The following is a 22468-nucleotide window of genomic DNA, read 5'->3' as shown; positions in this document are numbered from 1 at the left end:
ATGCAGTAAAAGGTCAGCTGATCGTCACGAGCTGTCTATAGTGGATTTCTGCCCAACTCAAAACTCTCTGTTTTCTTTACTGCAGCGGTTGTAGGCAGCAAGGTTGGGGAGCGATCTGTTTAACTACGATTTCTTGCTACGTAGCACCCTACTGAACAGGTAAGTTATTTCGTTAGATTAGTACGTATTTAGGAACCTCAACCATACCACGACGGCGACGGCACCGAGGACACGCCATAACAAAAGATATAATGGGCAGAGCAACATCTCAGTGCATGCGTTTTAAATTTTCATAACCGTCCTCTGAAAAACGACAACGTGAAATCACCAAATGTTTTTTTGTCTGAGAACGGAAACTGCGGCAGCAAATTAGTTGAAACTGAACGCCGCTCACATACGTAATGCTGAAGGTGAGGTGTGGCGCCGCAGGAGACGGTAAACTCATGCAGCCTCTCGCGGCTGAAATTCTATTGAATCTTCCTTGGCGTTACCGTTCTGACTGTTGAAGGTCCTTTATGATACAGGGATCAGTTTATTATGTTCCAGAGTACTCCACAATGTTTTGTTTACCTTCTTGTGCTTGGTCATGTTTTTATTCATACTGATATACTTATATACAAATAAGAGATGATGTTGTCATACAGAATGTTCTAATTCTAGAATGTAAGGTTGTCTTTAAGAGTGAATTCTAAGATTCTCTTATAAGCTAAGGCGGGAAAGTATCTAACGAAATGCAAATGATTGTTTCGTGTTGAAATTCAAAACATTTAAAGTATTTTATTCGTATGCACAGCTCTGTTATAACCTACTGACGTAAAACTAACAAAAAAGCAGCGATCGATAATGTAACGCGTGCTTAAGTTTTTCAAAAAACTTCAGCTGGCAAAAAAAATCTCAACGCTATTGTAAAGTAAAATTCTCTACAGCCTAACTGATCGTAGAAATGACGTCGAAAATGTTCAAAATTTTGCAGCGAAACCACGTAGGAATCTAACAGCTCGCTTATAGATTTGACAGGGCAGTCTCCAGCCTCCTATATACTTCCTGCTCAACCTCCAGGCCCAACCTCGTGGTTTCACTTTCGTTGACGTCATTTCTATGATCAATAATGTGACAGAAAACTGAAACTTGTGGTCAATTTTTTTAACGTATTAAGACAAGAGGATCGCTGTTATTTTACCAATCATGCGGGCATTTGTTGTATGCTCAACTCAGTGGATCCTAATATTTTACTTTTATAGACTAAAAGAACTGAACGGTGTTGAAGAATGGGAGAATTCAAATCCAACCTGGTTACAGCTGCTTCTGTCATTGGTATGTTGTTCATCCCTCAAATATTAAAACGTCCTCGTTTCCTGTCTTTTCACCGTTTTAATTAGTTCTTTTGATTTTCATTTTCTTTAAGTATTTTAAACTTGTTGTCTGGGGCAACTGCGGTTTGACCTATGTGAAAAACTGGAGGAGCTCCAAAAGCGCGCAGTCTATATTTTTCGTATATGTGCACGATCCTTCGCAGTAAAGCACTATTTAAGCAATAGTGAAAATCAGACCTGAAAAAAATTCAGGCCTGTACGGGATTCGAACCACTGACCTCTGCGATACTAGTGCAGCGCTCTACCAATTGAGCTAACAAGCCAACTGGGAGCAGGCCATCAAATTAATTCGACATAAACCCGTAGATGATAAATCAAACAACAAATATATATGAAATACATATATATGAACTGCGGTTATGAAAGTCTATATTTTATTGTAAGCAAGCAGTGAGGACGATATTGACGGGCTGTTCGGCGGACGAAAACTTAGGTCCAGTTCAGACGTCGTGCTTCTGCCGAACTTAATTACAATTAGGTTCGACTTTGACACGTCAGAAACACGACTCTAATTCAGAAATCGGGCTAAAGTCGTACGAAATTAGGATTTATTAAAGTAAAGTAATCATTTATTCTCGTAACTTTCCGTGAGAACGCAGTCCCGCCAAAATACAGTAGCATAATTTAGGAGTCTTTTTTTTGTCTCGGCGGAGGCACGACGGTTCAATCGCTATCGCACCAAAGTCATATAGTAGGGCAGAACTTTTCGAACTTAATTAAAGAGTTAATTCAGGTGCCTGGCCTCTGCGATGCCTCGGTAGGAGCATGACGTCTGAACTGGGCCTTTGTCATCAAAGACAAGTGGCCAACTGGATGCTCAAAATTTTATGCATCGACCCTGAGTATCTACAATCTCGATTTATATCACGAAGTAATATTAGTTATCGTCGAAACGTCAGCTTTTGTAATCATTACGGTGGCCAATTTACCACTTCAACTTTGTTGATATATCCAAATTATTTCGTTACTCCCACCGACGCAGCCCCAAACAGTTTCTTTCGAAACTATCAGCCTTTATTCATTAATATTACTTCGTACCACCAAGGAATTTTGAGCGGATTAAATTGGCTGTTCCACAAACTCAAACTAACTATTTGAAGGAAATCTTTCCCTGTAGGGATGCTATTTTGGGGACCAGCCTTTCGCACGAAACTCCGATCAAAGGCTTCTCTAAGCGAATTTAAAAGTAAAGTGCGTCAATGTAACTTTTAAATAAGACATGGAATTTTAGAAATATTTCGTACTCTTAGGTTATGCTGAAAGTTTTACCGTGTGCAAAATAAAGTTACCTATCTATCTATCTATCTATCTATCTATCTATCTATCGATCTACCTAGACACCTATCTATCTATCTATCTATCTATCTATCTATCTCTATCTCTCTATCTAGCTATCTATCTATTTATCGATCTGTCTATCTGTCTATCTATCTAAATCTTTGTGGTAATGTGACAAGGATCTAACAGCTCGCTTATAGATTTTAATGGGCATTCGCGAACCCCTTGTGAAAGCTATATACAACCTTGGCAAGGAGCCAAGAGTAGTTTCGTAAATCTGGTAATGTTTGAAGTGAATTAATTCTCTTTGGCTCATTTCAGTTTTGTTAGCTGGGGTCTAATTACACAATAGAGTGTTTCTGTTGAGGAACTATCGGCTGATAGTTACCCAGCGGAAATTTGATGTTCTTAAAACAAATTTGCTAGTTTTAAGAACATCAAATTTCCAAGGGGCAACTATCACACCGATAGTTCCGAGACATAAACACTCTATTGTTTTTATTGTTCACCACTAAATTTTCTTCCGCGCCTACAGCTTGTCACAAATGTCAATAATTCGCAACCGTACATTGGCTAAATAATATGTTATACCTGTCAGAATTGAAAAGTCACTGTTTTTCCGATCTGCCTAACTTCGCAGCCGTCAAACTATTCAAAACTTTTCACGGATGAGTACTATCAATCCAGGTATTTTCCGCGGACGGACATTATCCATCCGGCTATTTTCCGTGGGCGGGCACTATGGGTTGATAGTGTCTCTCCGCGGATGAACACTATCGCGTGACGTGATCGATTTAAACCAATAAGAACCGGAGAAAATTTAGTATAAACCGTACGGAATACACTGTCGAAGGTCCACTGTCTAGTGAAATCAATTAGATATCCAGAAACGGCGCAGCCGAGAAATTGCGGCCTCAGGGCTATTGTTTCGAAGACAACGAGCTTCTATGCGTCGCGCCTAATGAAAATGTTTACATAGTAACTTGTCATTGATTGGGGGAAGAATTTTCAATTTCGAATATAGATATGTTATTAAATGTTTTGTTGTGTAGTATCGCTGAGTATTTTTACGAGTTGTGCCGTATTTTGAGAGCCCGTAGGGCGAGTCAAAATACAAATAAAGAGTAAAAATACTCATTGGTACTACACAACAAAACGTCTAATAAGTTATTTATTATCCAACACACCAAACTGTTATTTCAGTGCGGGCGAATAGTCCCTTTTACAGTTTTAGGCTTGGTGGTCAAGCCTTTCAACAGGAGTGAGGCTAAAGGTGACCCTGTTGTGATAGAGACCTGTATCTAGTTAGCATGATAACAAAGTAATTTGCATTTGAAAAGCAGCAACATCTCTATCATAACAAGGTCACCCTAAGCCTCACTCCTGTTCAAAGGCTTGGCCACCAAGCCCGCAACTGTAAAAAGGACTATTTCGCGGATATATATTTACGGAGAGTGCGCGACAGAAGTATGCGAAGCGGAACGAATTGGCGCGTTGTTGTGTTGCTGTTTCTACTTTCTTCAATAAATGAAGAAATTTCCAGGTCGTCTTGCTGTTTTTCTTTGTTCGATTCATCTAATAAACTTGGATGTATACTTGCCAGCCATTCTTGCTCTTCGTCGTTGGAAATATGATTCAAATTGTCCGCCATTTTTATTTTCGTAACTACAATTCAACTCTTCGCTTGCGCGACGCGAAAAAACCTGTTTAACAGGTACCCTAGAGTACAAATACCGCGTGATATTTGTACTCGTCTATAGCGTTATTTGTACTCTACGAAGCGTAGTTGGATAATAAATTTGTAATTTCAGCTACACTACTCAACAGACACTAATATAGGGAACCATTAGGTTTATTTTGTGTGTTTCGGCCGAGTACCAGCGTACAATAATGAAGAAACACATATAGGAAACCGTTGCATTCTCGGTAATTGTTATCAAAGCACACGACAAAAAGACATACCGAGAGCTTAGCAACCACTAACAAACATCGTGGTTAGAACGGCGGCCAGAAAAAACCTGCCATAAAAAACCCCGTAGGGAAAAAGAGACAGGAAATCTGGGTAGGAACCAGGCCCAAGCTCACGTAACCTTCCGACTAGGCTATATGCATACTTACAAAAAAAAAAAAAAATTAACTTAGCAATAGCTGAAAAGGCTAGAGTGATTGCCCTCGTGCAATCACAAGCTTTAACCCTTTTTTAGCTAGCCACGCATACATGGGCGTCATAACACCCACTACTGTTGTTATTTGTTTCTTGTTGAAATTAAGAGACAACATTATATAAGTGTGTACATTGCAAGGCTGTTTGATGTGACACCGATTGCAGCCTAAAACACCCACAATGATTCCCGATTTCCATTGCAGTGAACCGTTCATATAGCAACAAATCCCAAAATTCTAGCATTCTGCTCCAAGAGCAACACTGAAAAAGTGTGGATCTTTTAAGATAAAAACTTGCTCAAGAAATCAAAAGTTTGCATTCAAAACAGACCTCAGGGCCAGATCTTGTTGTCTGGCTGGAAAATGCCTTCTCACTTTGTCCGCTAGCCCTTATTTTTCCTTTTGACGAAAGCTAGTGTCCCAAACACAACCTTTGCCTCATCTATGACCGAAAAGAGTTCTGGGAAATTCCACCACAACTCGAGAAGGCAACACCTCACATTTCCATTCTAACAAATTATTATAAGTGTCGGGCCACCCAGTCCTAACAGCAAAATATCACATCGATCGAGACTTTTGCCACTCAAAACTGGCCCAAAAAGCCTTGGTAGGTCTTGGTAGCCATCCACAGATGGGCCAGAGACACGACTTCACTTGTGAACTCACCAAGCTTGAATGAAAGCATTTTGGCGGTCCAGTCTACATGAAACCACCTCTCACCTCTGTTTTCTAACAGAGGCTTGCCACTACCCACATTCCAGCTTGATGATGCTGTCATGAGGGCTTCTGTAGAGGGAAAATGGCTCGAAAAACTCTTATAAACGCGAGAAAACGAATCAATTTGAACGCATCCAAACACGCCACGGTGTCTCAAAACCGCAAGTATTGTAAGGGATACTTCATATAACGACAAACAAAGTGAGCTTAAGTTTTGTATGGCCAAATTATAAGGTTTTTTGCCAGCTGGAAAAGGGTTAATACTCGTATCACTATACCCATAATGCATCTATACTCAAGGGCCCAGGTCCTCGTCCTGTTGCTCTCGTGCCGCAGAAATATTTACTTTCCGGCTTATTCGTTGGCACTCAAACGCCAGAAATTTTATTCTCATCTTGTGTTTCATCTCATCTCGTTATTCTTTCCTCTTCGATTATCCACTCTCTTGCCGTCAAAACCCTGTCTCGTATCAATCTCTTCTCTCCAAGAAAAATAATCATAAAAAAGGACAGATGAAAACCAGTCTTTATTACACGACTCGGGCAGTAACTAAAATCAACCAATCAAAATGATCTATTGCCGGTCAATATTCTCTCAGTATTGGACCGGACACTGTCCCGAATGGTCCCGAATGATACCGCACTTGTGTCCCTTTGAACTTCGGTCTCTTATTAACCAAGCTTGCTCGGGACCATACTGGAAGAATTTGAACTTCAATCTCTTGTTAACCAAGCTTCCTCGGGACCGTACTGGAAGAATATTGGCCCTTGGTCTTTTTTGTACGGACCGAGCGCAGCTCGGTCCGTACTGTCAAGACCTCAGGCCGATATTTTCCCAGTACGGCCCTCGCGCTTGGTTATTAAGATATATATATGGCTATCTCTAGCGTTTTCTTCAGTCTATCGTCTAATTAATTTTTTCTTCTTTCAGCTTTATTATTACTCTTTGAAAAAGGAAAATGCGATTCAAGTAAGTCTGAAACCCTAACTGTTTCGGTTTAAAGTTAATTCATTGTAAATCTATTCAGTTCATGGCATAATTAGTGTTGATTCCGATAACAACGGTTCTTCAACTTAACGTGTTTAATGATTGTAATTACTAGAGGAAAGATATCGACTACAAACTTACCACCTACTCCCCGATCGACGATCTTCACAAATTTCACGCACTAATCGCGAGTCCAAAGTTAAAGCAAACTTAAGGCTAAGTTTCAAGCACCTACAAGGCGACGTCACACAATACTAAATAAGACCTTCATGATCAATTGACAAATTTCAAAACTTAGGCTATTTCATTTAGAAAGGGAAATCACCTGCACATGCACTTTTCCACCTACGTTGAGATTTGAGAAATCACTTCTTGAATTCTATGCGTGCTGGGCATACAATGCACAGGTTGACGTTTTCATCTGTTCACTTACACCTACAAGAGGTAATTGAGGCCGCATCTACTTTGCTTGACAGTCATAAGAAATTTTAGCATTGGGAATGCTACCCAAACAGAGTCGTTTCGACTGATGGAAATATGTCAAGATTTATTTTGTTTGTCTTTTATTTTGTGCGTGTGTAAACTGTCAGGTTTGAAACATCTAAAAATGATGCTGCCAAAGTTAATAAAGTACAGTGAAGTAATGGAGCACATCCATTTTCAGAAAATGGACCTTATAAAGTACTAACCCTGATTTCAACCAGCAGACTTAACGCTCCTCCCCACCAACGGCCGCCTTCCAAAGTTTTCCTAACAGTAAATGAAACAATCAATAGTTGTAATCAGGACTTAAAGTGAATTATGAAATTGAAGCTGACAACATTGGAAAAATGCTTTCCTTCTTTGCTCTTCGCCAGGTGGCAGATTACATAATAGACGAGCAATGGGCTTGCGCGGGATTTCTCAGCTGTTATTGTGCCTGTGCATTCCCATTTTTGGCTTTCTATTTGCTCGCCCAATATGTAATGCCTGATTTGTGCTCGAAATGCAGCTTGTTGTGTGCAAGCTGAATGTAGTTTCTGGTATTGAGATATGGACGGACGGGACGAAGTTTTGGTCACGACTTCAAATTCAAATTTTATCCACTTGATAAACTATCAGATTTCCTTAGGTATGAGGATCCGCCGAGAGAATTGCGCTCTAGCTCTAGTTAAAACCGGCCACAAGTCGGTAAATGTTCGAGTTAATTAGATTCCAATGTATCAGTGAAAATTGGCAAGTATCTTCCTCTCGGAAAAGTTAGGAACTTGCTACTCCATTAAGGACTCCTAGTAGCTTCTTCCTTATGGTATATCATCCAATAGGTTCACTCAATTTGGGTGGGAAATGAACTCAAAATTTTAACTTACCCTTTGTTTTCCCCATAGTTTGTCCCGATGGCATAACAAACATCACAGCTTCCAGTGGTAAGCTTGTATATCCCGAGTCAGGCACTTATGGTAAGAATGAGACCAAATGTTGGAGCATTACGGTTCCCGACACTTATGCCGGAATTTTCTATCGTTTTTCCAAGTAAGTTTTCTATGTCTACGCTATTCATTAATATGCGAACTCTGAGGCTCAGACTTCATTCCATGCTGCCATCAATCATTATCCTAACGGACATCTATAAGCAGAGACAAACAAAATCGCGAAGTTATTCCATAACAACTCGGAAATTACCTTTGAATGCTCGGAAATATGGTACTAGTTCCCGAAAGGATCTAAACATGATTGCCGGTGGCATTTAGCGAATTCTTTAAACGATGCATCTCCAGTCTCGTAGCTTGCATACTCTTGCAGGGAAGAGTCAACGAAAGAAAAATTGAAATGAGTTCCCAGCAACGTCATTGTTTTTTATTTGTTATTGGGAAGCCTAGGTTTTCTTCCTTCTGATCAGGAAAAGAGAACTAGAATAAAAAAAGAATATTTGGTGGATCAAACTGCATCTGATTGAGCTGTAACGCTTTAAGCACCTGGTGCAATTGGCTTTCGTATTTTAGTTTGATGTTATGATAATAACTGACAATAGTGCGGCTAATCATAATTATAATATAGTTATTAACATTTTTATCACACCGGAGATCCTTGCAATGCACTTGGCTCTCATTGGTGCAATTTATCCACGAATAGCACCCTTTTTTATTCACAATCGCATTTTTCCTCAGCCGATAAGAAAGCTTCACTAAAACGCAACAACCAATCAATCCCTCTCATATTTGTATCGCTTCTTTTTGCCAAATGAAAAAATGTAATTTAACGTAAAGGGCATCTAATTAGCTCACTATCTTATGCCCTTCTCCATCTTCTTATCTTCCTCGTAATAATTTTTTAGATTCTAATTTGTTGAAATAAAGGAAATAAAAAATACAAATACAAATACAAAATACAAACCAATCAGATTTCAAGGATTCTTTAACGTAACTCATCAATTTGTTGGAAAAGGACAACGTTGGCAACTTTTTACAGACCAGCTCAGTACTGGATCATTGAAATGTTTCTGCGGACTAAAAATTCCTGTGTTTGAGTGACTGAATTTTGCGTTTTTAAATTGCACGCAAAAACAAGTTAAAACTTATAAAAATTGCACTTTACTCTGTTCAGTTACCATTCTTAACCAGTCCATCCTTTGACGGGAATTTTTTAAGCCCAACACGGTCCGAAAACGGAAAAAGACATTATAGATAAGTTCGAAGTGATTGAGAAATATATCTATCTTCATTTTGTCTCTAAAGGTGGAAAGAACTGAAAGGTAACTATATCGGTTTGTCATATTTTATCCCAGGTTTGACGTAGAAATGTGCTCTGGTTGTAAGTGCGACTATCTTCAAACTGGAAATTCCTACAGCTACTTACACCATCGGTGTGGACGATTTAGCTACAACTATTTACAAGGATATATCTACAACGTCGACTGGAGTGGTGGACTTTCCGACGTTGTTAGTGGATCGACGCTCTATCTTCGTTTTGTGTCGGATGATACTGCAAAATACACAGGATTTAGCTTAACCTTCATAGCTTTGTCCCAGTCTGGTGGGTAATAAATTTACAAAGAGGGTCTCAATAGGTTGATGGTATATAATGCCCGCCTTCAAGTAAAAAATCTAGCAAATCCGATGCTTTTGACACTCAACCTACCTCCAGCGGTTGAGTCTGTTGAGTTTGACTGAGCAGTGGCAGGGCATAAGCCCGACAGCCAGTCAGGCGAAACAGTGCGTTGTTGAAATAAGGTAAGAAGCCCCTTCCAACTAACGGGCAGACAACAATTTGAGGCTGAAGAGAGCAAATCTACTCTTCCCACCCCTGAGCTTTGGGTACACACAACCGCTGGTGACCCACCTTGGAGCCTGTAGGTTTTTGCAACCCCTCCTAAGCCTGCTGGTTTGGACTCTTCACCACCCTCCAACCACAGGGTGCTCACCCGATAGCTTACCTGTGGCAGGGCATGATCAATCTTGCAACATACCGTGCAGTGTGCAGGGATGTTTTTGCCCCTCATAGCAGACATAAATCCTAGATAACCTTTATTGACTTCGTGAACTAATTTTTCCATTTTTTAGTGGGTGATATAAACTATCTGAATGTAACCGAAGATGAAATCATTGAGTTTGGCACACCAAAAGTTGACTTTGAGAACTACCCATCAAGTTACGCAGAACAGTGGGTTTTAATCGTCCCTGAGGGTCGGAAGGTCCAGATAGACTTCGACGTATTTGAAATGGAAGACAGTGAGGATTGCAAAAATGACTATGTTGAGTTCCGTGAAGCATCCATCGTGGTTGGTGATCCTAAAACAATAATTGGCAATTTGAGCACAATCCTGACTAGTCGCCTGTGTGGAAGCACAAAGCCGAACTCGATATTGAGCCAAGGGAACATGGTTTGGGTTCAGTTCAGGAGTGACAGAAACTCGACTACTGTGTACAAGGGATTCAAAGCTTCGTTTAAAGCAGGTATGTTGTAACAACGAGTTTTGCTATTTTATTACTTTTTTTCGTGACATCTTTCTCCTTTGGAAAGTGCAATTCATTTGATTCTTGGTGAATAATCATCTGAGTGATTCACCACTGCCCAAGACAGCAGCACGACAATGTTTTAGATTTTTTGTTTGTTTTGTTGTTGCTTGTTTTTTTAAGACCACTAACTTTTTTCCCCTTTCTACCTAACTAGGCATGAAAATGAATGATTGGTAAATTGTCCTAAAATCTATCTTTTTCATTATTTTAGGACAGGGAAGATTGTCTGTCAGCCGTCCAATGATACTTCTGTTTCTCTCAGCTCTGATCATGCGCTTATCAAAGAACAACTTGTTCTAGTCCCGTCAAGTGTATCCGGGAAATGTCTTTTGTTCGCCGAAGTTTTGAATCCTACACATCTAGCTAAACTCTGATTATGGACTGAAAATTGACGGACTTTGTAAAGTATTTCCTTGTGAAGATTTGTCTCGGAAATCTTTCTTAGCACATTTTTATTTCTCAGCGGATCGAATTTCTGTGTGTTGTTGTTTTATTTTTTCTACCTAGCAAAGTTTTTCAGATCAGTTTTCCTGGATCGATTTTATTTGTGTCCATAAATCAGTACGAAAAAAACGAAAATATGACAATAAACCCGGTTTGAAAGCTCTTAGACCAGAAAAAGCTTTAACAGCATGATAAGCAACTTTAAAATAATTTTATATCTATAAGTTATTTGTCAAGCGTGAGGTCAATATGGCTGGACATTGGCACAGTTCATCTTTGGCAGGAGACGAAGTCAAGATCTATATAAAGGGACAAAAAAGAACAAGGCTAGCATCCCGGCAGCCATCTTGACCCAAGCTTGGTTAATCTAGGATTTATCATATAGCAAACATGCATAAATTTAGTGCAAGAAAAAAAGAGGATTGAAAGTAAGACATTAAGCCGGTTTGAACGCGCTTAGACCAGGAAAAGCTTGAACAACATTATAAGCATCTTTGAAATAATACTCAAGAAAGGCTTGTTTATTTTCAAGCACTGGGAAACTCATATCACCTTGTTTATCGACTCTTATATTTTCAGGTTTTTACAGCATAATAAACGGCTCACGAAACTCGTTCATGTTTTCTTTGTTCTGATTGGTACCTGTCGCTTTTTACGACTCCACTGTCGACATTTCCCTAAAATTACGAACTTTGTAAATCCGCCAAGCAATTTTTTTCTTGCGCGGGATTTAAGTGGGCAATCCTGAGCAAGGAAGATCAGCCGATCATGCCAGGTCGGGTAGCCAATTAGAAGAAATGTTTCGCTTCTACTTTCCCACTGGCGCTTCTTGATAGCGCGCTTGTCCTCCCGGGCCCCCTGCACCTAAAAAGAAAATTGTAATTGAACGATATTTTAGTTGTCCAGTGCGCGCCATTCTCTTGTAAGCAATTAGGTTCTATTTAGGTTGAAAGAAAGTCTCGATATTTTCAACCCGCTTGGTCCGTACGTCATGACCTCGGACAAAGTATCCTCCGTCCGTCCCTCTCACTGAGTCAGTAAGTACATCTTATTCTCTGTGTAATATGTATCACATTTTGTGGGTGCAAACAAGATTGAGTTTAAATTTCTCTTCGGATCAGATCAACGGAAACAAATTCTCGTAGTCAGGATAATCAAATGATTTTTCTGTCTGGATTGATGGAAGTTAGGTTTGTAGGTATTTTATCCACAATATTTTTGAGTTCAACTCCAGCAGTCATATCGACGGTAATATTTGATTAGTTGCTACCCAGGAATATAAGTTGTCGAATAATGTTTGGAAACTTCTCTTGATTTTTCTCCACCATATCACTGCCTAAAAAAATACAAAATATTAGGAACCAGTAATGATTTATCTTGGAGGGGGGGAGGGGTGGAGGGGTGGAGGGTACCCCCTCTTCTATGTCTAGTTTCTGTGTTCGAAACTATTTGTATGTAATTCCCTCAAGATTTTTTACTGCATATGGAGTACTGCTGCATGTGACAGAACTCCTCGAATAAGCACCGGTATCGGAGCGCTTATTCAGAGGGAGGCGGGGGAAATCAATTTAAAATAAAATTTTTTACCTTAGAGGGATAATTTGTACGTCTGAATTATGCCATGAAAAATTAATGGGAGAGCGCGCTTAAGTGCAAAATGTCAATTGACTTAGCTCGTCCATCGATTGAAGAAAAAACAAAGCAGACTGTAATGCTATTAGAGTACATGCGTGCTTACTTGAAAGGATTTATACGTGACGTTACGCGTTGTCACAATACTGTAAATTAAAGGTAAAAGTGTGAGAGAAGAAACTGAGTGGGGATGTATGTATGGCGGCAAATACCCAACCTGCACAAATAAAAAGTCCCCTCCTCCCGCACGCCCCTACTCACCTGGGAAGCCTGCTCATTTCATTGAATGTTGAAAACGCTTACATTTTAAAAATAAACTCAAAAAGGTAGCCAGAGCAACTCTGGGATTTATCTTTCCCTTTGATGCGAACTAGCCAAGTCTAAAACTACAAGTCGTCTCGAGATTGCACGTATACACAGATTTTCCAAAAGGCTTTCGAGTGATTTATTGCTGAACACCTATTCAGTCTCCTCTACATTAATTCCGAAAACATTGGGCCCTGTTTATAATAATTTTTTTCTGGTTCAAAGAGCTCAGAAAATGATATATGAGGAGTAAAAAAATCCTTGCCAAACCGATGGTTTTGCCGCAAACCATGCCTGGTCTGACGATCACGCTATTGACTTTGAAAACGCTTTTGTCATTGATAAAGTCGTCTTAGAACACGAAAGACACTGTAAGTATGGGATACCATGGTATCCATCGAAGGGATATACTCACATAAAAGAAAAACCGACAGCTATTCAGGCTAGCACTCCTAAAAAAAAAAAAAAGGAAAATTACAAACAGACACTCCGTTCTTTTCAAACTTTATAGTACCTTGTGAAAAATGGTGTGATAAGGTCAATCTTGAATCATTCAAGTATAAATTTACATTCTAAAAAAAATTAGTTATTTCTATGCATTTGAGCTGGGAAAGGAAAGGAAGGAAACTCTTCGCACTATTTCAAGAGGTTACTACTGATTATAAAAGTCAGAATATATAAGAAACAAATTACATCAATAATCAAAAGTAAAATGTGCACAGTGACCAAAGTAGCATAGCTTTCGAGTTGGCTACTGTCACGTATAATTAACTAGTGTATCTTAACATTTACACAAGACTTACTTTACTTTAATTCTATATTTACACTAACCAACGTATAAATACACGCTGTTGTAATCGTTACGGTGGCCAATTTACCACTTCAACTTTATCAGCCTTTATGTATTTATACACTATTAATATTATAAACAAAGAGAATAGAGAAGTGAGTAAATAAATAAGTAAATAAACAAAAATTTAATGAAGTTAAAAGAAGGAGAATTAATTTTTTTTATGATGAATCAAAAGAACAAAGACAAAGAACAAAGAAACTAAAGTAAGCTGAAGCTATGCATTCTAAGAAGCAGATTGCGAAGTTAGCAGATATAGCTTGAATTGTTTGGAGAAGCGATAATAACATAATTTTTTTAGATGCAGTGGAATCAGTCTCCCATATTTTCGATGCAATGAAAGTAAAAGTTCATCATATCTGATTTATCATGACGGGTTTATTACGAATCATCTGAATGGCCTGCTCCCAGTTGGCTTGTTAGCTCAATTGGTAGAGCGCTGCACTAGTATCGCAGAGGTCAGTGGTTCGAATCCCGTACAGGCCTGATTTTTTTCAGGTCTGATTTTCGCTATTGCATATATAGCGCTCTCTACTGCGAGGATCGTGCATCATACGTATCTATAACCGCAGTTCAAAATATATGAACGTCATATATTCATCATATCTGATTTATCCTCACGGGTTTATTACGAATCAACTTAACGGCCTGCTCCCAGTTGGCTTGTTAGCTCAATTGGTAGAGCGCTACACTAGTATCACAGAGGTCAATGGTTCGAATCCCGTACAGGCCTGATTTTTTTCAGGTCTAATTTTCGCTATTGCATAAATAGCGCCCTCTTCTGCGAGGATCGTGCATCATACGTATCTATAACCGCAGTTCAAAATATATGAACTTCAAATATTTATCATATCTGAAAGTAAAAGTAGAAGCTCCATAATTATTATGTATTAGAGGCCCACGAAAGTTATGGCTAGAAACAAATCTAGTGTAATGGCTATGGAAGTTAGAAGCCAGAGGTAGATCTCCAGAAAAAATTGCTTGGATGCCTGTGGGACTGTTAATAATTTTATGAGCAAAGAGTGCTACTTTTAGTTTGAAAATATTATCAATTGTTAGGATATCCAATAAATTATAATAAGGCGTAGCATTCTCTCTACTGTGTGGAAACTTAAAGCAGTAGTAAATTTCGAAGTTCTACTTGGTACTCAGTTGATGAAATTACAACACGTTGCTCTTTGATGCGACCAAAAGCAAAGCTGAGAAGCAGAGGAGAGACTGTGGGCTGGAAACGAACAATGTTCCTTGTCCTGTAAAAATCAAAACATTCAAAAATAATTATCAGAGTGTAATTCTTTAACCAATCTCAAGGTACAATATCCTCTACTTTTGAAGTATCTGGGCAACATGTCATTAGAGAGTTTTAGAGCACGTTCGGTGTGTTAACTACAAACTGAAACTGCGGTTAGCGGATTTAGGTTTGAAGTTAGAAATTTCGAGATTTTCAGCCTTTCAAACCGACCTTAGCTTTCAACTGAAATAAAGCAACATGTCAAGGCAAGTCAAGCGATGAAAATAAAAATTGAATCCTTCACGAATTTTGCCTGGATCACTTCCCATTTCAGAAAAGCTGGGAGAATCTAGAAATAGCCGAGTTCGTGACGAAAAATTCTCTCACCTTGACAATTTCTGCGGTTTCTATCCATTCCTCACGAAAACGTGATATATACAAGCCACAAACGTGATGTTCAAGAAATGCCAGTTGCCTGAAATAGCTGAATGAGGATTCCTCTCGGCATAAACCCAAAATGGGAGTCAGGGGGGGTAAAGTAAGTCAGTCTCTTAGCTTGATCATTGCGTAAGTTCTCCTTTTCAGCCGCAAGAGAGTGAGAAGGTTAGCATAGAGCCCTCTTGCAGGCTACAAAACTATAAAACTACAAAAAAGAATAGCAAATACAGAGGCGTACCGTCGCCACGAGGGGCTTTTAATACTTCACCTTCGTTAGAGGTTGCTTTGAATCCCTTGTACACTGTAGTAGAGTTGCTGTTACTCTTGAACTGAACCCAGACTATATTCCCTTGACTCTGTATCGAGCTCTGCTTTGTACTTCCACACAGGCGATTGGTCAATATAGGACCGTACTGGCCAGATATTGATTTTGGATCACCAAGCACAACGTATGCTTCACGGAACTCAACGTAGTCATTTTTTCAGTCCTTGCTGTCCTCCAGATTAAAGCAGACAAAGTCTATCTGGACCTTCCTTCCCTCAGGAACAATTAAAAACCATTGTTCTTTGTAAATTGAAGGGTAGTCATCGACGCCGGCCTTTGGTGTGCCGAAAGAAATGGTTTCGTCTTCGGTTGCATTAAGATAGTTTGTCTCCCTCTGCAGGGTGAAAGATATTTTTTTAATGTTTGAAAGTCAGACAAAATGAAGAAACGCTTGTTTTCATCCTAATTTGAAACAGTAATGTGAATGTAAAAAAAATTATTGCTACATGACAGATTTCTGACCGATGAGGTAAGCGCAAAGTATCTATATTTTCAAATTTGCTGCAAATCTTTAAGGGAGTAAATCTTGATTTGTTTCGTTTGTTTTTTCTTGTCACTTTAGCTATACTCCCAATCAGAAACTTCTTTCGGTGTTTCAATGGACTATTAATTAAAAAACAACAATAACAACAAGAAAACAGAAAACGATGGGAATTTCTTTATGCAATTTTCGTGGACGTTAGGTCAGCCTCACGACTTCGTGTGCTAGTTCCAGTTCTCTTCGCTTGTGTTTAGAAAGCGGACTATGATTATGGGCTACAAGACAATTTTCCCAAAACTCTTACTCATTCCCCCTCTATTTTTTTGGTATTATTTTGGGTGACTCTGGATGCATGTAGTAGAACACCAATATTCATTTGCTTTGCGTTTTTTTTTTCACACCAATTCTTCATAGTTTCTGGTGCCAATACTTCCTTTGTATGTTCTTGTTTTGTCGCATATTTTCTTTCGTTATGCTTTCCGTGGCTTAATTGTACCGTTTTTGATTAGTTAGCTTGTGTTTTTGTTTTGGTAACTTTACTACTTACCAACGCTAGAGCCACCAATAAAGGTGAGATTGAGTGAATCCGCTGTAATGTTCAGTGTCATCCGACACGAAACGAATGTAGGCTGTCGATCCTGAAACAGCAAAGGCAATTCCACCACTCCAATCGACGAACCAGAGGCACTCGTATAAATAGTTGTAACTGTATCGTCCACATGATTTGGACTGCAAGTGTAAACTATTGTTGGTGTTACCACTCTGGAAATGGTCGCATTTACAATTCTCGCATTTTTCAATGTCGAACCTGATAAAAAAAAATATACAAACAGTTATAATCAGCTTTCTGTCGACATCGATAAATAGGGGACCATTCATTATTTATCGTCTGGGGGAGAAAAGGTAGGGGAGAGAAAAGGTGTGGGGGGGGGGGTGCTGAGTGGGAAGGAAGGATTCAAGAGGGATCACGTGGTTTTTAGGGGAAACGGAAGTTAGATCAGTCGTCGCCAACAGATTATAAGAGGAGACTGCAACAAATTGACTGCTAATTTTTTAGCTGGTCAACGACGATAAACTTACTTGTAAAAACGAAAACCAATGTCTGCATAAGTGTCAGGAACTTCAATTTTCCAGCACTTGGTCTCATTCACGCCATAATTACCTGACGTGGGATACATGAGGCTACCACTAGATGCTGTGATGTTTATTATACCATCGGGACAAACTGTTTAGGAAAGAAAATGTGGAAAAAACTACTTATTCCCGATATCAAATATTGCCATCTGCTTTGCAGCCTGTAACTTGAGTCGAGAAACGTAATTTACTCCAGCCGATTTTAGTTAACTCTCTGCATCTTTCAGTAAAGGAAAATAATTTTTTTTATCTATCCCCTGAGATTTACACGCTGAAAAGACGTGAAATGAATATTTATTCACGAGCTGGTCGAAGAGTCAATTAAATGACTCACATCGCACTTTTCAAGTGTGAGGAAAACGATTCGTCCAATCAGGAGCCGCGGGAGATAGACAGCCAAATTTAGAGGCCAAAAACGAAAAAAAGAAAACTCTTGAACGACACACAAGCTATGAATAAAAGCAATAAAAAAAAGATTCAAATATAAATATCGAGAGACAATGGCGCATTCATAGCAAGATGGTCATTATTTTATTTTATTCTATTTATTTTATTTTATTAGATTCGCCGACAGGCAGGGACACCACAAAAGCTTGCGCCAATTACTGCGGGCCCAGTAAACCCACTCATCCCACCCCAGGGGAGGACATCCATGACACAGTAATCTCGTGCGTGGGAAATTAACGTCTCCTGCCCCTAACCCTGCAGGAGACGGGACGTCCATTTATTCGTCCCTATCCGAGAAGGCTAGAATATCTAACCATTTCTTGATGTTATAGAAAGGTAGCATATTCTCCTCATTTATTTTAAGACCTTGAGTGTTGGTCCGGCCGGGTCTCGAACCCTCGACCTCCCGTACAACAGTCCAGCGCTCTATCCATTAGCTGTATTAAATATGTATGCGAGAAGTTTATCGCGGAACACATGTACAGTTCGATAACTAACTTTTCCTGCATGTGTGAAAAGCGTTTGGCTTTATCGAATGTAATCTGATATAAAGAGAACCCCCTTAAACATCAGAATTTCACATCGTTTTATTTCAGACTCAAACCCTCAGCCTGATTATTAAAATTGGTTTGTGCACGGAACTTACTTGAATCACATGTTCCTTCCTTGAGGAGAAGCGTCAGAACTGCAACAGGACAAAACGAAAGTGATACTACGCGTTAACAAATTAGAGGTATATTTTTCCCTTCGCGTTTATAGCTATCGAGCGTTGACAAGTGTTAAGTGATTGTTGGGATTGCATCCGTCAACTGAGCGGGAGAATGAAAGCTAACGGAGAAGTCGACAGCTGACACAAATCAGTGAAAACCTAAACTACTTTATATCACATTAATATTATAATATATTTATGTTTGAAGACAGGGAGGGCGAAAATGGACAGACTACCAGAAAACCAGGCTAACATTATCATTTAGAGGGAGACATCCTAGTAGAAAATGATTTTTCAAATTGTGGCGTTAAAATGCACTAGTTAGCCAGCAAAAAATTGTGAACCAAGTTTTGACGATGATATAAAAACTTTAAAACCGAGACACAAACAAAAATTCTCGTCAGTGCAGTTAATTATTTACATCCTGTAGAAAGTAGCAAGCTGCAGAAGAATTAACTGATTTATCGCAAACATATGACAAAAAACTGAAAACAAGAAACTTTTTAGATAAAAATGCGTCGATTGAAGACATTGTTGCTTTAATGCAAATAAACAAGCTACTCTCGCTCGCTTTACCACTTGCGCCAGCTTTCTCAACTCACAAAGTTTCTGTAACTAATGGTCTTTAATGCGTTATCGTTGTCCTAGTATACTACATGTTCAGCCCTTTGTTACTTTTTAATTAGATAGCACTTGTGTCACGCCAACTAATTTGCGCCTGTTGTTGCTATTGCTATAGATGCTGCATGCTCTGATCCAAGCTATCGTCAGAGGATTGCTTATAAATTATCCTACAATGCGTTTTGACCCTCGTAAACTCGCCTTAATCCGGTAATAAATCAAGTTGAAATGTCAGGAAGTTATATTGCGCAAGAAAACACTAACGGTAACAGATATTTCGTGTTGAACTTTGTTCCCGGCAGCTACATATGACAGGTAGGGATGAATTTGGCGTCCTGATAATTATGCGAATCACATTGTATTCATCTCAAGATTTATCCGGGAAATCGGCTTAATTCTCATCGCTCGCTATCTGAATTCGGTAACGGCGTCACAGGAAGAAATAATGGTTTATCGCAATCGCAGCCCCCTTGCTTCTGGCTTAATCGTGTTAGTTTTGCGAAAATTTAAAGTACTGACCTGTAAACCATAGAACACGAAACAATTCGGTCTGCCTTCTTTTAGCCCCAAACACCATGACTTGTTTGCGAAGGTGAGTTGAACTGAATTGCCAGCGAAAAAGGCTGTTCCTTCTTTCCTTATTTTGCTGTCGACTCGAAGCAATAAGTGGCGAACACTGAACTATCCGAGCATTAAAGGCGTTCTCTGTAACCAAACGACCAGAAAAAACATCTGATCTATTTTGGAAGCTACAGTGGTTTTGGCAGGTCTAAACAATTACTCACGAATCAAAAAAAATTATTTTCATTTACACGTTATCTATGTATGTTACGCATAACAGCAATGCAAGATGAATTACACTTTTTCTGGTTTATATTCGCGTCTCAACCTTCCAATTGTTTTGACAGGTCTTAATACTTACCATAGTTAGTATACACTTACTCACGAATTAAAAAAATTATTTTCATTCGAATGTTATGTCTACATGATGTTAAGCGCAACATTAGTGTAAGATGAATTTTTTTTTGGTTAATAGAGGTTTTGCATGGCAGCCATGTTGCATGGCAGGAACAATGAAAATATTTTGCATAAGAAAGAAGATTTTTTCCTATGGGAAAAATAATCTATTGTTCCTGCCATGCAACATGGCTGCTGTGCAAAACCTTTTTGTCGCATCTTAACCATCCGATTGTGAACATAATTTGTTTTACATGTAACGAATGTTTCTAAAATAATCAAGTTTGAGGTTACAATTTGTTGTATAGATTTTCCCCAGTCCATCTTGTGTAGCATATGACTTTTCGTTGCCAGGAAAATTGTGGTCTCAGAAAAAATTTGTCCGGCGCCATCTCTGCAGTTCTCTCTCGAACAAAAGGCAAGATTTTATTCTTCATTATGCAAACAGTCTCTTGGATAAAGATAACAATAGCGAAAATAGTATATTCCCTGTGGGATCACGGCTTTGTTTTAGAAAAGTAGGGTTTACACGGAAATCTTTCCTGAACTCGTGTTCAAACTGCTAAGAGAGTGTCTTTATTTCGCGACAAAGAAAGACCCTTGTTAGCCCATACTAATCGAAAACACAAGTTCTTAGTCCTTTAAGTAATCTATTGTTTCCGCTATTGTCTTCCCTTATGAAAGAGCTGCATACGTGATAGAAATGATGTTGTATGCAAATCTTTGAAGTACTCATTAATGTTGTAAAGCCTTACTAGAAAAATGTAAACAACTATGAATTCATAACTGCGTTTCGAATTGACGATGTTTAGTTTTTTAAGTGCGCGAGAAAAAGCCTTCTTGGCCTCGCTATTGGTCTAATAATCCTTATGTTTTTACACCTGCCGACTAGGCCAGGAACGGTGATTCACATTAGTATGAAAGAAAAATGTTTAAGCCCACCATTTAGCAAAGAAGTATCTGAGTCGTGGCAAAATCTTGTTTTTGATTTCATTCCTTCGAACCCTTGTTTTTCGAAACAAAGAGATGCGTTGAAATGACTTGTAGTATTAAACCTTTTGTTTCTTAGTATCTCAGTAGCGACTATTAAGCAAATTAACATCAGCATGTGGCAAGCACTCCCTCCGCCATTTAGGGCCCAATCCAGACTTGAGAGCAGTTACCGCCTTAAAATGTTTCAAAAACAAAATACGTACATTAGATTTAGTTACACTAATGGATAATGGATGCAAGTGCTGTCATCTTTGTAATTCATAGATACATTTGTCATACTGTAAATATTGATATCATTTATACTTACGCTTATATTTAAATATTTTTACCTTAATTTATATTTATTTATGTTGTGTCCCCTAATTAGAGTCCCATAATTAGCACAGGTTTCTAACATAAGCTAGGAGGTTTCTTTAGACACCTTACTGAAGTTTTTTTTTCTTTGCATCATCATCATCATGTCTTTTCAAAGTAAATCTAGCAATTGTGAACGATAATTACATACTGGGAAACGTTTTGTAAGTAACAGAGAATATAATGATGTAAGAAAGGGGATTCAGACATAATTTAACACTGAGATTTGTAAAAAAACTCTCTCCTCGAAACCAGAATTTAGGAAGGCTATAAACTTTTTCATCCTCTTCCCCGGGCTTTCAATGAAAACATGAAACATACCGGTACAGAGCGACAAGGGAAATGCGAAGGAACTGGGGATGAGCGTTCTCTTCCTCTCCGAACCCTGGTGTTTTTTCTTTTCCTTTCTCTTATTTCCAGTAAATAGGCTTTGTTCTAGACCGTAAAAAATGCCTACATTTGGTGGAGTCCTGCTGACCATAATATGACTTGGCATTACCAAAGAATGGCTAATTATCAAGTAATTATTAAGTTAAACGCTGCATTGTCGAACACTTTCCTCTATCGATAGATAGCTATATATCAAACGAACTAATCTGATAGGGTTCGAATTCATGTCCCTCAAATATAGATATGGCGTTGCTGCCATGTTATGTGCTAACCCTACTTATTTTATCATTCTCTATTGCTCTACTTATCTATTAACGTATCTGTTTGTTTTCCATTTATTTCTCAGGCATCGTGTTTTGCCACTTTATTTATTTACATTTTAAAATGCAGTGAATGGAAAAAAAAAATAAAAAGCAAAAAAAAAAAACAAAACAAAACAAAAAAAAAAAAAACAACAACAACAACAGCCTCCTGTTGTGCGGGAGGTCGAGGGATCAAGCCCCGGCCGGACCAACACTCAGGGTCTTAAAATAACTGAGGAGAATTTGCTACCTTTCTATAATATCAAAAAATGGATAGATATTCTAGTCCGGCTCAGATAAGTACGAATAAACCGTAGGCCCCGTCTCCTGCAGGGTTAGTG

At 38.8% G+C, this 22468-nt stretch overlaps 1 protein-coding gene and 1 pseudogene across 3 annotated transcripts; one reads left to right on the top strand and one right to left on the bottom strand.

Moving 5' to 3' along the window:
* On the top strand, positions 1 to 11123 carry LOC148723289 (ovochymase-2-like). 2 transcript variants are annotated; one of them, XM_088733606.1, is made up of 7 exons: positions 1 to 159; positions 1242 to 1314; positions 6462 to 6500; positions 7886 to 8030; positions 9283 to 9530; positions 10058 to 10450; positions 10725 to 11123. In XM_088733606.1, the coding sequence occupies exons 2-7, from the start codon at positions 1269 to 1271 to the stop codon at positions 10811 to 10813; spliced, it is 960 nt and encodes a 319-aa protein (XP_088589732.1). In that variant the 5' UTR covers positions 1 to 159; positions 1242 to 1268; the 3' UTR covers positions 10814 to 11123. The 2 variants fall into 2 exon arrangements, with proteins under 2 accessions (XP_088589732.1, XP_088589733.1); XM_088733607.1 differs by lacking the exon at positions 6462 to 6500.
* A 225-nt stretch (positions 11124 to 11348) lies between these two features.
* LOC148723288 (dorsal-ventral patterning tolloid-like protein 1) lies at positions 11349 to 20008 on the bottom strand (annotated as a pseudogene). The gene is made up of 6 exons (XR_015991817.1): positions 19651 to 20008; positions 18448 to 18486; positions 17301 to 17445; positions 16764 to 17028; positions 15683 to 16071; positions 11349 to 14995 (listed from the first exon to the last, which is right to left on the bottom strand). The product of XR_015991817.1 is annotated as a dorsal-ventral patterning tolloid-like protein 1 (transcript).
* Positions 20009 to 22468: the final 2460 nt, after the last annotated feature.

Source organism: Stylophora pistillata, chromosome 9 (genome assembly GCF_964205215.1).
Source record: "Stylophora pistillata chromosome 9, jaStyPist1.2, whole genome shotgun sequence".
Lineage (NCBI taxonomy): Eukaryota > Metazoa > Cnidaria > Anthozoa > Scleractinia > Pocilloporidae > Stylophora > Stylophora pistillata.
This window is presented reverse-complemented; position numbering and strand designations above follow the sequence as displayed.

Bases quoted from the DNA above. Each gene is read 5' to 3' on its own strand.
- LOC148723289 (XM_088733606.1), top strand. From the start codon at position 1,269: ATGGGAGAATTCAAATCCAACCTGGTTACAGCTGCTTCTGTCATTG. The intron at 6,501-7,885 runs GTAAGTCTGAAA...TTTTCCCCATAG, and splicing joins AAAAGGAAAATGCGATTCAA to TTTGTCCCGATGGCATAACA. The intron at 8,031-9,282 runs GTAAGTTTTCTA...ATTTTATCCCAG, and splicing joins ATTTTCTATCGTTTTTCCAA to GTTTGACGTAGAAATGTGCT.